The sequence below is a fragment of the Scyliorhinus canicula genome, chromosome 1 (genome assembly GCF_902713615.1).
Source record: "Scyliorhinus canicula chromosome 1, sScyCan1.1, whole genome shotgun sequence".
Classification (NCBI taxonomy): Eukaryota; Metazoa; Chordata; class Chondrichthyes; order Carcharhiniformes; family Scyliorhinidae; genus Scyliorhinus; species Scyliorhinus canicula.
The window spans coordinates 284,902,274-284,917,242 of NC_052146.1; the positions used below are offsets into that span (position 1 = coordinate 284,902,274).

At 47.2% G+C, this 14,969-nt stretch overlaps 1 protein-coding gene across 4 annotated transcripts in view; it reads left to right on the forward strand.

The window, feature by feature from the left end:
* Positions 1-14,969, forward strand: part of mtr (5-methyltetrahydrofolate-homocysteine methyltransferase) — a 114,465-nt gene that overhangs the window by 70,900 nt on the left and 28,596 nt on the right. For all 4 annotated transcript variants that reach the window (XM_038814423.1, XM_038814449.1, XM_038814431.1 and 1 more), the window contains 4 exons: positions 490-597; positions 4,606-4,706; positions 10,532-10,599; positions 11,247-11,367. In XM_038814423.1, coding sequence (XP_038670351.1) covers positions 490-597; positions 4,606-4,706; positions 10,532-10,599; positions 11,247-11,367 — 398 coding nt within the window. The remainder of the gene's footprint in view (positions 1-489; positions 598-4,605; positions 4,707-10,531; positions 10,600-11,246; positions 11,368-14,969) is intronic.

Consider the following 14,969-nt stretch of genomic DNA (forward strand, 5'->3'; position numbering starts at 1 on the left):
ATTTGGGAGAAAATGTGAAAAAGGAGGAGAATAAAAAATATTTTTAAAAATAACACACAAAGCACAATGACTACACCAAGGAACCAGTTCCCCTGGAACCGTACCCGTTGAAGGAACCTGTCTTAGAGGGAAGGGTGAGAAAATTAGCAAAAACAAAAGCATCATCTTGCATCTCATGATAAGATGAAATTTGAACAGTTAATTCTTAGTTTATTTAGATGCAATATATCTTGACAATTGTCAACATTTTACGAACTAGTTCCCTCCTTTGTTTTGGTCCTCTTTTTAAAAAAAAGTAGTCAAGTCAGGATTCTTGAACAAGAGATTCCAAATTTCAAAGCCCAGCCGAAATTCATTTCAAAGCAAAACCTGTGGTTTAATAAGGGGCATCCTTCAACCAGAAAGATGTGAAGATTTTGAAATATCCAACTTGAGGCATTTTACACATGTTGTTCCAAGATTTGTAAATAGAATCCATTTTGTCATCAGGTTGTCAAATCTGCTCGCGTAATGAAGAAAGCTGTTGGTTACCTTATCCCCTTCATGGAGAAGGACAGAGAGGAAAGGTTGGCGCAGTCAGACAATTCCGAAGAAATTGTAAGTTATCGTATCCATAACTGGGATTGGGGGCTTTTATGGTTTCCATTTAAATTTGAGTTCCGAAGAAGAGTCGTATAGACTCGAAACATTAACTCTGTTTCTCTCTACACTGATGCCGCCAGATCTGCTGAGTTTATCCAACTTTTTCTGACCTTTCAGATTTTCAGTACCCACAGTATTTTGTTTAAATTTGAGTTTGGTTATACCACTTTCATTTCTTCATGCAACGCATTCTTATTTTTAAAGCAAAATGCTGCAGATGCTGAAAATGTGCAATTAAAACAGAAGCTGCTGGAAGTATGAGCATCAAGCTGAACCATTGGGCTGTATTAAACTGTTGCAGCGGGGTGAGTGGGGTGGAATGGAATTGAGTGGTCTGCTTGTTCCTGCCCCCGCCATCTCAGCTTGGTAAATCAAGTGTGGACAGTCAATTAGCAGCCACCCGGCAGGAATGCGGCCAATTGGGGCAGCACGGTGGCACAGTGGTTAGCATTGCTGCCTACGGCGCTGAGGTCCTGGGTTTGAATCCCGGCACTGGGTCACTGTCCGTGTGGAGTTTGCACATTCTCCCCGTGTCTGCGTGGGTTTCACCCCCACAACGCAAAGATGTGCAGGGTAGGCGGATTGGCCACGCTGAATTGCCCCTTAATTGGAAAAAATAATTGGGTACTCTATAAATTTTTTTTAATAAGGAATGCGGCCAATTAGCCGAGCGAGGAGTTGGGAGGGCTTTGCGCCCAATTGGGAGTCTAGGCTGAGACACATACAGAGAGGGCTGAAACCATGAGCAGGACGTTGGTCACGACTACAAATTTAAAGACCCCCGGCTCTTAAATTTGTCTTTATTTCTTTTGGGAGGCTCAGGCAAGTCAATAGATTAAACGAGAAATCATGCCGTGTTGCCAGGAGCAGAATTTGCTGATTTTTCTTCCGCTATTGTGTTGCCTCATCATACTGCTGTAAAGCACTCCTAAGCTTTCCCCGATCTGATGCGTGAAGAATTGCGCACAAGCGGTTATTTAACAAACTTAATAGTTTGTTAATTGGTAATTTCAGGATGGAGGCCAGGCTTCCGATTTTGGAGCCTGTTTGCCTTCTATAATTACTGAGATTGGTGCAATGATGTTGTATTGCTGACCCCATGTCATCATGCCATATTTTACATTGGGGGGTAGCAGACCGCCCAATTTGTTGCTCTAAAGTCCAGCCCATTAACTTTGTTTCTCCACAAATGTTGCCTGACCCAAGTATTCCAGCATTTTCTGTTTATACCTTTTATCAAATGTTGTCTAACTTTAAAATGCCAATGAGTTCAGCCAACATTCTCTGGTCAAGGCAGAAGGCTCGGGCTGGTAACATGTTCACAAACCCTGGTACTGATTTGGTGAGAGAAGACAGCAAATTGTCTCATACTGTGGATTCAGAGAATCAGAATTGTGCAGCATAGGAGGAGGAGGCCATTCAGTCCATCAAATTTGTGCTGTCTCTTTTGAAGAACAATCCAGTTAGTCCAACTCTCTAGCTCTATCCTCATAACCGTTGGGAGGCACGGTAGCACAGTAGTTAGCACTGTTGTTTCACAGCTCCAGGGTCCCTGGTTTGATTCCCGGCTTGGGTCACTATCTGTGTGGAGTCTGCACGTTCTCCCCATGTCTGCTTGGGTTTCCTCCGGGTGCTCCGGTTTCCTCCCACAGTCAAAGATGTGCAGGTTAGGTGTTTGGCCACGCTAAATTGCCCTTGGTGTCCAAAACGATTAGGTGGAGTTACTGGGTTACGGGAATGGGGTTAATTATGGTGCTCTTTCCAAGGGCCAGTGCAGACTCAATGGACACGGTATATTCTATGATTCTGTGAACCGTTCACTTTTTTCTCCAAGTATTTATCCAATTCTTTTTAAAAAGTTGCTGTTTAATATGTTTCCATCACCCTGTTAGGCAGTGAATTCAAATTTCTAACCACTCATTTCCTTCTGTTTAAGCAATACCAATGTAACATTTGTAACTGAACTACAAAAATTGAATTGTTTATGAAATACTTCATGACGTTTTAGAATTGAAAAGCTGTTATATAAAAGTAGTTTTATCTTTCTCTACTCTGTCATTTGACTGAGATAGGAAACTCCATGTTTGGGGAGTTACACATACAAATCTATCCTGCTTTGCTTCTGTTATGTTTTGTTTAGATTCATAAGCCTGTAAAAATGACTGGGCACAATGCATGTAACATAGACAACAAAAACAGAAAATACTGGACGGATCTGTTTTTTCCTCACCATTGCCCCCACTCCACGTGAGCCAACTGTTCCTAGTTGCCCTTTGACACACTGCTCATTTTTGTTCTGCCATTTACACATTCTAATCTCTTTATGTGCCGCTATCAGCACCCTTCTTAACCTTAATCACCTCCGTTTACATTCCTTTTGTCTTAACATCTTTGTCAATCTCCACCTATCGCTGGGCCCCTATCCAGCCCCACCATCCACGCCCCCTCTCCACTACAGTATAAATCTGACCTCATTTCCAGTTCTCTCCAGCTTTGACAAAGAATCATCCAGACTCAAAACATTAGCTCCCTTCTCCCTCCACAGATGTTGTCGGAACTGCTGAGATTGTCCAGTATTTTCTGTTTTTGTTTCAGATTCCAGCATCCGCAGTAATTTGCTTTTATTTTTACATATAACATTTTTTGTGAGGCCTTAGACTCAGTGGGCACAGTTTGGATTAACAAGTCAATTGGCTTTTGCCTTTCTTTCACTTCAGACTGTAGGCTCGAGGGGTTGAATGACCTACTTCTGTTCCTATGTCCATACATAAATTATAGGCTAATTACTGTACCTGAGGGAAGATTAAACTAGTGAAGAATCAGGAAATAAAACCTGGAATGAGAAAAATATTAGAGGAATCAGAAAGAATGGGCAAAAATAGAGCAAAAACTCACTTGAGTATAAGATAATCACAAGTAAATCCAATAAAGACTTCAGGAGGAATTTCATTAGCTAGAGAATGGTTAGAATATGGAACTTGGAAAAAAAAATTAATGTACGAGCTGTGGGTGTTGCTCGTTCAGCCAGCATTTATTGCCCACCCCGAGTTGTCCTTGAGAAGGTGGTGGTAAGCTGCTTTTTTGAACCACCACAGTCCCTAAGGTGTGGGAAAACCCATAGTGCTGCTAGGGAGGGAATTCAAGGGTTTTGACCCAGCGACAGTTAAGGAATAGCGATATGTTTCCAAGCCAGGATGGTGAGTGACTTGGAGGGGAAACTCCAGCTGGTGGGGTTCCCAGGTGTCTGCTGCTCTTGTCCTTCTAGATGGTGATGGTCGTGAATTTGGACAGTGCTGCCGAAGGAACTGTGGTGAGTTCCTACAGTGCATCTTGTAAATAATACACAAGGCTGCCTCTGTTGGCCGGTGATGGAAAGATTGAATGTTTGTGGAAGGGGTAGCACTCAAATGGGCTTTTTCTCCTGGATGGTGTCGAGCTTCTTGAGTGTTGATGGAGCTGCACTCATCCAGGCAAGTGGAGAGTATTCCATTAGACTCCTGACTTGTGCCTTGTAGATGGTGAACAGGCTTTGGGGACTTGATATCACATGAAGTGGTTGAGCATCTAACACTGATGCACTTAACAGGAAGCTAGATAAACACATGAGGAGGAAGGGGATATAAGGTTATGCAGATAGGATGAAATTAAATAAGTTTCAGGAAGGCTTAAGTGGACACACCAGTTGGTGCTCGCCACTGTCAAGGGAAATGTTCATGACATTGGCAGGAATATTGTTGGTTTGGTATTGGGTTGCAATAATTTCAGATAAACCTACTACATGACATCTTATCTCCGTCCACTTGTTAGTTCTGTTTTTGATTCTTCCAAAGTCTGGGTCACGCCAGTTGGGCTGAATGTCCTGTTCTGTGCTTTAAATTCGATGTAATACCAGAATTCAGTGGTCCAAATTAAGCAATCTCAAGAATACTGTCCTCTAATTGAATGGAGCCAATTATTTTTCAGAGCCCATACCAAGGTACTATCGTGCTAGCTACTGTCAAGGGAGATGTTCATGACATCGGCAAGAATATTGTTGGTGTGGTATTGGGTTGCAATAACTTCAGGTAAACCTACTACATCACATCTTGTGTCCTACTTGTTAGTTCTATTTTTGCTTCTTCCAAAGTCGTAATTCTTTTCGAATGAGGGATTGTTTTGTGTGTTTTTTCAATAGTCCGCAATTGCCATTTTGGCAAATACACGCTATAATTTCTTGTCAAACTCGCAAAGGATTTGTCTAGAGCCCCCTCAGTCTAACCATAACACTATCGCAACATTGACTTTACAGCAGCTGACCAATTTATGACGCTGAAAATATTTTCTATATAGACTGTTTACTTTCTAAAGAAATCTACATCAATTGAAACAGAATTTTATTCATATTTTGCATCTCCTTGAAACTTAGAAGAATTTGATGTGAGGGCAGATGGTAGTTGCCATCGGAATTCACTTTTGTGCATCCTAAATAGGAGTAGAGTGCTGCTGGGTTAGCTATTGTCCTGTTAAATATTTGGCACTGGAAGTTACGTAGACTGCTCAATATCCAGCCTAATTCTTTCAATGCAACACCATCAGACCAATAATTCAAACTAAAGACCATAACATATAGGAGCAGAATTAGGCCGTTGAATCCACTGAGTCTACTCCGCCATTTGATCACGGCTGATATGTTTCACACCTCCTTCTCCCCATAACCCTATATCCCCTTATTAATCAAGAACCTACCTATCTCTGTGTAAAAAACACTCAGTTACTTGGCCTCCACAAACGTGTGAGGCAAAAGTTGCACAGATTCACTATCCCTTGGCTGAAGAAATCCGCCTTCATTTCAGTTTTAAAAGATCGTCCTTTCAGTCTGAGGCTGTGCCCTCGGGTTCTCGTCTCTCCTACTAGTGGAAACATTTTCTCCACGTCCACTCTATCTAGGCGCTTCAGTATCCTGTAAGTTTCAATGAGATCCTTCCTCATTCTTCTACCTGGAGTCCTCAACCGCTCCTCATGTGACAACCAATTCATTCTCGGGATCACTCTTGTGAACCTCGTCTGGACCCCCTCCAAGGCCAGCACATCCTTCCTTAGATACAGGGCCCAAAACTGCTTTCAGTATTCCAAATAGGGTCTGACCAGAGCCTTATACAGCCTCAGCAGTACATCCCTGCCCTTGTATTCTAGTCCTCTGAAAATAAATGCTAAACATTGCATTTGCCTTCCTAATTACCAACAGAACCTGCAGATTAAATTTAAGAGAATCCTGAACTGGGACTCCTAAGTCCCTTTGTGCTTTTCGAAGCCTTTCCCCATTTTAGAAAATAGTCCAGGCCTCTATTCTTCCGACCAAAGTGCATGACCTCACACTTTTCCACATTGTATTCCATCTGCCACTTCTTTGCCACTCTCCTAGCCTGTCCTAATCCTTCCTCAACACACCTGTCCCTCTACTTCTCTTTGTAGTTACCTTTACTCAATTGTAATACTGCTACATTTGATTCCAACTTCTCCCTCTCAAATTGCAGAATGACATCTATCATATTGTGGTCATTACCCCCGTAGGGTTTCTTCACCTTAAGTTCCCTAATCCAGTCTGCCTCATTACACATCTCCAAATCTAGATTTGCCAGTTCCCTCATGGGCCCCACCACAAGCTGCTCCAAAAAATCATCTCATAGACATTCCACAAATTCTTTTTTTTGGGATCCACTACCAACCTGATTTTCTAAGTCACCTGCATATTGAAGTGCCCCATAATTATTATAATATTGCCTTTCTTATATGCCTTTTCTACCTCCTGATTTATTTTCTGTCCCACATCCTGGGCGAAATTCTCCGACCCCACGCAGGGTCGGAGACTCGTCCGGGGCCGGCGAAAATCCTGCCCCCGCCATGGCAGAAATTCTCCGCCACCCGGGAATTGGCGGGGGCGGGAATCACGCCCCGCCGATTGGCGGGACGTCCGCACCGATTGGCGAGGCCCCGCGGCGAGTCTCCGGACCGCGATGGGCCGAAGTCCCGCCGCTGGGAGGCCTCTCCCGCCGACGAGGTTTGAACCACCTCTGGTGGCGGCGGGACGGGCTGCGCGACCAGGCCCCCGGGGTCCTGGGGGGGGCATGGGGCAATCGGACCCCGGGGCGTGCCCCCATGGTGGCCAGGCCCGCGATCGGGGCCCCCCGATCAGCTGGCGGGCCAGTGCGTTGGGGGCACTCTTTCTCCTCCGCCGCCGCCACGGCCTCCGCCATGGCGGAAGCGGAAGAGAATCCCCCAGCGCGCATGCGCCGGTGGTGACGTCACCACCGGCGCATGCGCGAACCGCCAAAGGCCTTTCGGCCAGCCCAGGCGGCGGGCCTGAAAGGCCGCTGGTTCCGGTTTTGGCACCAGTCAGCGGGGTGCCAACCGCTCTGGAGCGGGCCTAGCCCCCAAAGGTGCGGAGAATTCCGCACCTTTGGGGAGGCCCGGCGCCGGAGTGTTTGGCGCCACTCCCCTACGCCGGGACCCCCCGTCCCGCCGGGTAGGGGAGAATGCCGCCCCTGACTACTGCTGGGATGGGGCAGCATGGTAGCACAGTGGTTAGCACAGTTGCTTCACAGCTCCAGGGTTCGATTCCCAACTTGGGTCACTGTCTGTGCGGAGTCTGCATGTTCCCCCTGTGTCTGTGTGGGTTTCCTCTGGGTGCTCCAGTTTCCTCCCACAGGCCAGAGATGTGCAGGTTAGGTGGATTGGCCATGCTAAAGTGCCCTTAGTATCCAAGAGGGTTAGGTGGGGTTACTGGGTTACGGGGAGGTGTGGACTTGGATAGGGCGCTCTTTCCAAGTGCAGACTCGATGGGCCGACTGGCCTCGTTCTGCACTGTACATCCTATGAAATCTATGAAATAACTCCCATCAGGGTCTTTTTTCCTTTGTGATTCGTCAACTCTTTACCCCCTCTCCAAAAAAGCTTGGCCAACATCTGAGAAAACTACTCAGTCAGCTTTGGGCCCTCCACCCTCCAACAACCCCACGATTCTGAGGTTCCGTCTCCTCAACCTGTTCTCCAAGTCATCCACCTTTGCCCTCAGAGTCTTGTTCCTCTCCTCCAAATCTCTTTCAACGAGGCGATTCGATCCCCATGCCGCAACATGACCACTCCCACATCCTTCAGCATCTCTCCATGTTCCTTCGTTTCCTCACAGGTTTTTCCCAGCTCCTCCCAGATCGGGTCAGGTGTCTCCTCAGTTGACCGCTTAAGGGTTTCCATCCTGTCCTGCACCTCAAAATACTTCGCAAACTGTTTTTCAAACTCCTGCACCATCACCTCAGTCAGCATTTCTACCGTGATATGAGCAGCCGCACCCAAAGCCGGATCCACCATCTTCCCTCCCGCTATGTTTTGCAGGCTTTGTCGCAGGATTACTCCCTGTAATCGTATTGCCACCAACCGTCTTCTTAGATTTCATTATACTTTTGCCAACAAATTCCTTATCCCATACGATGGGCTGATTTTGGAAAACCAAAATCCCCGGAGCCAGGTTAAAAAGTTCAAAAACAAAAATAGCAGGAGCTACCTTATGTGCGATCTTCTCCCACCAGTCACCACTGGAAATCTAATTGAATTTCTTACTAACAAGTCAAGCCCCTCCCCCTCTGTACATCTGCCTGCCTGTCCATCCAATAGGACACATATCCTTGGATATTTAGATCCCAGCCCTGATCCCCTTGCAGTCAAATCTGTGATGTCCACAACATCATACCCCAAATTTCAGTGTGCGCGACAAGCTCATTTACCTTGTTTTGTGTATTGCGCGCATTTAGGTACAGCACCCTCAGTCGTATGTTTACCACCCCTTCTCATAATTGTCCATTTATCTGCTGTGTGTGAAGTTAGATTCCTGCCATTTTCAAGAACAAAGAAAAGTATAGCACAGGATCAGGCCCTTCAAGCCTGTACTGACCATGCTGCCCATCTAACCTAAAATATTCTACACTTCAGGGGTCCGTATCCCTCTATTCCCATCCTATTCATGTATTTGTCAAGATGCCCCTTAAACATCACTATTGTACCTGCTTCCACCACCACCTCCAGCAGTGAGTTCCAAGCACTCACTACCGTCTGTTCTATTATTTGTTCTGGAAACTTTACTAACCTCTTCTGAGCCCCCCACGCCCCCTTAGCTAGTTTAAAGTCCTCATCATTAATCTGCACGCCTACCTTCTCCTTTACCTTTGATTTTCTAATTTTCAATACAACTGAACCCTCTCCTCCACTATTTAGTTTAAAGCTCTACCTACAGCCATCGTTATGCGATTCACCAGGACTCTGTTCCCAGCACGATTCAGGTGAACGCTTCCCATTGGATCCGTTCCCTCTTCCCCAGTGCTGGTGCCAATGCCCCATGAATTTGAACACATTTCTTCTACAAGGGGCTGTTTAGCACTGGGCTAAATTGCTGGCTTTGATAGCAGACCAAGGCAGGCCAGCAGCACAGTTCAATTCCCGTACCAGCCTCCCCGAACAGGCGCCGGAATGTGGCGACAAGGGGCTTTTCACAGTAACTTCAGTTGAAGCCTACTTGTGACAATAAGCGAATTTCATTTCACACCAACCATTGAGCCACTGACCGCTTTAATCTTATTGGCCCTGTGCCAATAAACACGTGGCTAAAGGAGTGATCTGAAAATTATTACCTTTTTTGGTTCTGATTTTTAATTTAGCCTCTAACTGCTCATATTCCTTCATCAAAATCCCTACATTGTTCTGCCTATGTCGTTAGTACCTACATGGACCATGACAACTGAATCTCCCACTCGAAGTACCTCTGCAGCCAAAATGAGATATCCCAAGTGGCAGGTAGGCAACAAAACCATCAGGACTCTCGATCCTGGTCACAGAGAACAATCAGTTTCTAAAAGTTCCAAACTTGAAATTGTATTCCAATAAACAAAACAGTCAAAATAAATGGCAATGTTTGTGGATAATGCCAATTTTTGAAATCTTCAGTTGTGATGCTGCTAGTTAGAAGAAGACTGAGGGCTTTGTTTCTATTACAATGTGATCTAATTCAGTCGATGGCAATGTTGTAACTGAACACCAAGACCTGCATTTTACACGACCCACCAGCGGGTTGTGGCTCTTAAATGGCCAATTATTGACCACAAAGGCAGTTTCCCACCCAGCCTCGATTGTTAGGCTGGCAGGAGGAGTTTGCAGGTACGAGAGAGACTCAAAAAATAATTGGGTTTAGGCCTTTGACAGGAAGTGGAGAGGAAGAAAGCGTGGGGGGGAGCGCCCTCTTCAGGAGCCACCTTTTAAGATTGGGTGCCCCCACCTTGCCCCCTTAAGGTCTGGTAACCACTGAACACCCCCCGGCATCTCACTTAACACCCCAATTCCCCCCCAAAGTCCCTGACCCGAGAACCTCCAAACTGACCTTTTCCTGGAATTCTGGGACTTAGACTCTGGGGACGACACGCAGTTGCAGTCCTGACCACTGTCGCTTGGCGCTGCAGGGACTAGAAAGCTACCTGCCAATCAGATTGGCCTGCAGCCCTCTAGGGCCAAGTGAGGAGCGGATGGTCCTGCCTGCAGCCAGTTACTACTCGTTGGAGCTCAAAATAGCGGATAAAACCCCACAATTCTTGCCCAGGTCTCTACATAAACTTCTTCTATCTTTAACTTTGAACCTGATATTGGGATTAGTGCTGAAAATTCCTTGGACACTGTGGATTGTTTTGCTCACAGAATATGATGCGGCCTTTAAGTAGTGTCAGACAGTTCATAATAGCGTGTGCCTTGTTGAGATGAACCTGACTAATGAAAGTATACATCCTCATCCTCCAAAGCTGCACTTCGATTCTACAGCTCAATTAATTTCTTTTAAATTCATTTTTAAAAATGCTTTTTAAAATTCCCATTTCAGAGTGATTGATCTGGGAGTTATGACTCCGTGTGATAAGATACTCCGAGCGGCTATCGAGAATAAAGCAGGTAAAAGTGACAATATCCTTGACTCCTTTGAGTCAGTGTGGCAGCTAAATGAGTTTATTTACAGACACGTAGATTTTTTTTAAATTCGGTGTGCTGTGTTCTTTCCTGTTCTTTTGCTCTCTGGGCGTGTTAATGCAGTGAGTAAGAAAGTGTGAGCATGTAGCGGATCCTGAAATTTTGCCAGTGACCTTACACAACTGGTCGACTGAGAGATGTGCCAGAACCAATTAGGAATTTTTTCATATAAATTTAGATGATTTAGTCTTCATCCTTTTTATGTAACCTCCTCACAATTCTGTGGCTCTCTCAAGATTGGACTTCTAGTGCATTTGGAAGGAGATTGTTTTCTCTCCTACCTTTAGGTCACAATGCTGTGTCGCTAAGTTGACTCCCGACCCTGCCTCTGGCAATGCCCTCAGTCCCAGTTGCTCGGGAGTACACAACAGTGGCTTCAGAAAACTTTGTTCTAATTTTCTCTCTATTTCTGGTCTCTACGTGGTGATTTTGCACAATTCCGTGCCTGAGAGAGTGGAATCTCAAATCCACAGATTTACATCCTGCCAACGGGTATCACATCTGACCAAGTTAGAAAATCAGAATCACGATTGTGTACAGCTGAACGTTTTTTATTTAACATTTTATGACAGATATCATTGGGTTGTCTGGCCTCATCACACCATCTTTGGATGAAATGATATATGTTGCCAAGGAAATGGAACGATTGGGTATGAAAATGCCTTTACTGATTGGAGGAGCAACGACCTCAAAGTAAGTAACTAGTTAGGCCACCTCCTCTTTCAAGTTCATGACAAGCAATCTTCAATCCAATCTGAACAACTTTGTAGAACTATAAAATTTCTTGTTTTACTTTGCATGCTTGAGAATGTATTAAAACCTTGGTGTGGGTGATAGGAAGAAAGGATCAGATGGAGGACGATAGTCTCCTTATCAGTTAAGTTAACTGGTCAAGGCTGAAACCATTAAAGTTTTATACAAATTTTCTGTAAGATATATTACTGTAAGTTCCTCTGATACAGAGTTGTATGTCAATCTTAACAGTTTTAAATAAAACACTATAATCCAGGTTACTTTTTAATCATCTGAGTTCATATTTTGTTCTTCATTGCAAATGATAGCTGGACATTCTTTTGTGATTTTGGCAAAATGCTAAAAATGCTCAGTAATTACTAGTTAAAATCTACTTTGAGAGAGAACCACAGAAGAGCGATATCTATTGATATCCTGTATGACCAGAACTCTGGTGAAAGATACCGGGTGGGATTGTCCCTTTGAGAGACTAAGATATGACGCCAGGACTGAATGGCGGTGTGCCACAGTCCCAATGACAGCGCTGGTCCCGGAGCAGTTTGGCGAGCACTAGTTCCACGAGTGCAACTCCAACTCACGCCGACGTTGGATTTGCTGTGGTCAGGATTGGCACTCGAGATCCTGACAAGCTGGAGCATATATAAGCACTCCATTCCCCACACAATCATTCCAGCCAAGATGTCACCCCGGAGAGTGGCCCCAAGATTCGCAGATGCAGAGCTGGAGATGCTGCTGGTTGCTGTGGAGGAGAGGCAGGTCATCCTGTTCCCCATACCTCACACTATGGCCAGGTGCCCCGCAATGGCGAGGTGCTCCGCACGCACAGGTCACCAGCCGCGGAGCTCCTTTGCTGCCCGCTGATGTTTTATTTAACACTGTTTTATTTAACTAGTGGACTGCTGTACATGTTTGATGTGACCATCAATTCACTCGAGACACGAGAGGAAGTAAACTGTGGCTTTAATAGACTTACAACTGAGCCTGCCTGCAACCAGAAGAACTGAGGGCAGACTCACAAGACCGCAGCACTTTATACTTCCGGTAGTGGGAGGGGCCAAGGGTGGAGCCCTGTGCAAGCTCCTCATCTCCCCCTGTGGGTAGAGCCGCGCAACGGCTCACAGACGGAGCCCACAGGGACACAGTGATACATAGTGTGAATTAAGCATTATACATTCACCACATTCACCCCCTGTAAAAAAAATCAAGTCCGGCGGGGTGACGGGTCTACAGATTGAGCCAGTCCGGTGGCCGAGTCGTCCGCTGGGATCGGAGGAGCACTGGGGTTGCAGCCGCTTCAGATGGCTGTGTGCTGACGGGCGGTGTGGATCTGAGGGTGGACTCCGGCGGTGGTTCGTTCAGATCTTCGTTCCTGACCCGTGCGACGGGCGAAGGGGGGCCGAGGAAACCTGTAGGCGTGGGGGCGCAGGGCATGGGGCGTCGGGTGGGGTGTAGTGTGAGGGGTACCTCGGCGGTGGTGGTGGTCGTGGATCCTGCAGGCGCCAGGTCCCGGAGGAAACGGTGTCCTGATAGCCGTCGGGGTGTTCTATAAAGGCGTAGTGTGGGTTTGAGTGTAGCAGTACTACCCTTTCTACTAGTGGGTCCATTTTATGTGTCCGGACGTGCTTCCGGAGGAGAACTGGGCCCGGTGTCCTCAACCAAGATGGGAGCGAAGCCCCCGTGGTAGTGTCCCTATGGAAAAAAAATAATCGCTCGTGAGGGGTCTGATTAGTGGCCGTACACAGGAGGGACCTAATTGCATGGAGCGCGTCGGGGAGGACCTCCTGCCAGTGGGAGGTCGGGAGATTCCAGGACCATAGGGTCAGTAGGACGGTCTTCCAGACCGTCGCGGTCTCCCTTTCCACCTGCCCGTTCCCCCTGAGGTTATAGCTGGTAGTCCTGCTCGAGGCGATGCCCTTGTCGAGCAGGTACTGACGCAGCTCGTCGCTCATGAAGGACGAACCCCTGTCGCTGTGGACGTAGCTGGGAAAGCCGAACAAGGTGAAGACACTGTGCAGGGCTCTGATGACTGTATGGGAGGTCATATCGGGGCATGAGATAGCAAACGGAAAATGGGAGAATTCGCCTATGACGTTGAGGAAGTACACATTTCGATTGGTCAATGGGAGTGGCCCTTTGAAATCGATGCTCAGGCGTTCAAAGGGCCGGGAAGCCTTTACCAGATGGGCCTTGTCTGGTCTGTAGAAGTGCGGTTTGCAATCCGCGCAGATCGGGCAATTCCTGGTGATGGCTTTTACCTCCTCGGTGGAGAAAGGCAGATTTCGGGACTTAATGTAGTGGGCAAGCCGGGTGACCCCCGGGTGGCAGAGGTCATTGTGGATAGCCTGTAATCGGTCGTCTTGCGCGCTGGCGTATGTGCTGAACCACAGGGCATCTGGGGGCTCGTTGAGCTTCCACGGCCGATATATGATGTCATAATTATAGGTGGAGAGTTCGATCCTCCACCTCAAGATTTTATCGTTTTTTATTTTGCTCCGTTGCGAGTTGTCGAACATAAAGGCAACCGATCTTTGGTCGGTAATGAGGGTGAACCTCCTACCAGCGAGGTAATGCCTCCAGTGCCGTACAGCTTCCACAATGGCTTGAGCTTCTTTTTCGACTGAAGAGTGTCGAAGTTCTGAAGCGGAGAGGGTTCGGGAGAAGAAAGCTACTGGTTTCGCTGCCTGGTTCAGAGTGGCAGCGAGAGCGACCTCTGAGGCGTCGCTGTCCACCTGAAAGGGGACGGATTCATCCACCGCCCGCATGGCGGCTTTGGCGATGTCCTTGATGCAGTTGAAGGCCTGGCGGGCCTCAGCTGACAGTGGTAAGAGTGTGGTCTTAAATAGTGGGCGGTCTTTGTCCGCATACTGGGGGACCCACTGGGCGTAATAGGAGAAAAATCCAAGGCACATCTTGAGGGGCCTGGATCAATGAGGGAGAGGGAGTTGTAAGAGGGGGCATACGATCCGGGTCAGGCCCCAGGACCCCGTTTTCCACGACATAGCCAAGGATGGCTAGTCTGGTTGTGCGGAAAACGCATTTCTCCTTATGGTATGTGAGGTTGAGTTTCTCGGCGGTTTGGAGAAATCGGTGGAGGTTGGCGTCGTGGTCCTGCTGGTCATGGCGGCAGATGGTGACATTATCCAGATACGGAAACGTGGCCCGCAGCCTGTACTGGTCCACTATTCGGTCCATTGCTCGTTGGAACACCAAGACCCCATTCGTGACGCCAAAGGGAACCCGGAGGAAATGGAAGAGGCGGCCATCTGCCTCGAACGCCGTGTAGTGGCGGTCCTCCAGGCGGATTGGGAGCTGGTGGTATGCAGACTTCAGATCCACTGTGGAGAAGAGGCGGTACTGGGCAATCCGGTGGGCCATGTCTGCAATTTGGGGGACGGGGTACGCATCAAGGTGCATGAACCGGTTAATGGTCTGGCTGTAATCAACCACCATCCGGAACTTTTCCCCGGTGTTGTCGACCACCACCTGAGCTCTCCAGGGGTTATTATTGGCATCTATGACTCCCTCACGTAGGAGCCGCTGGA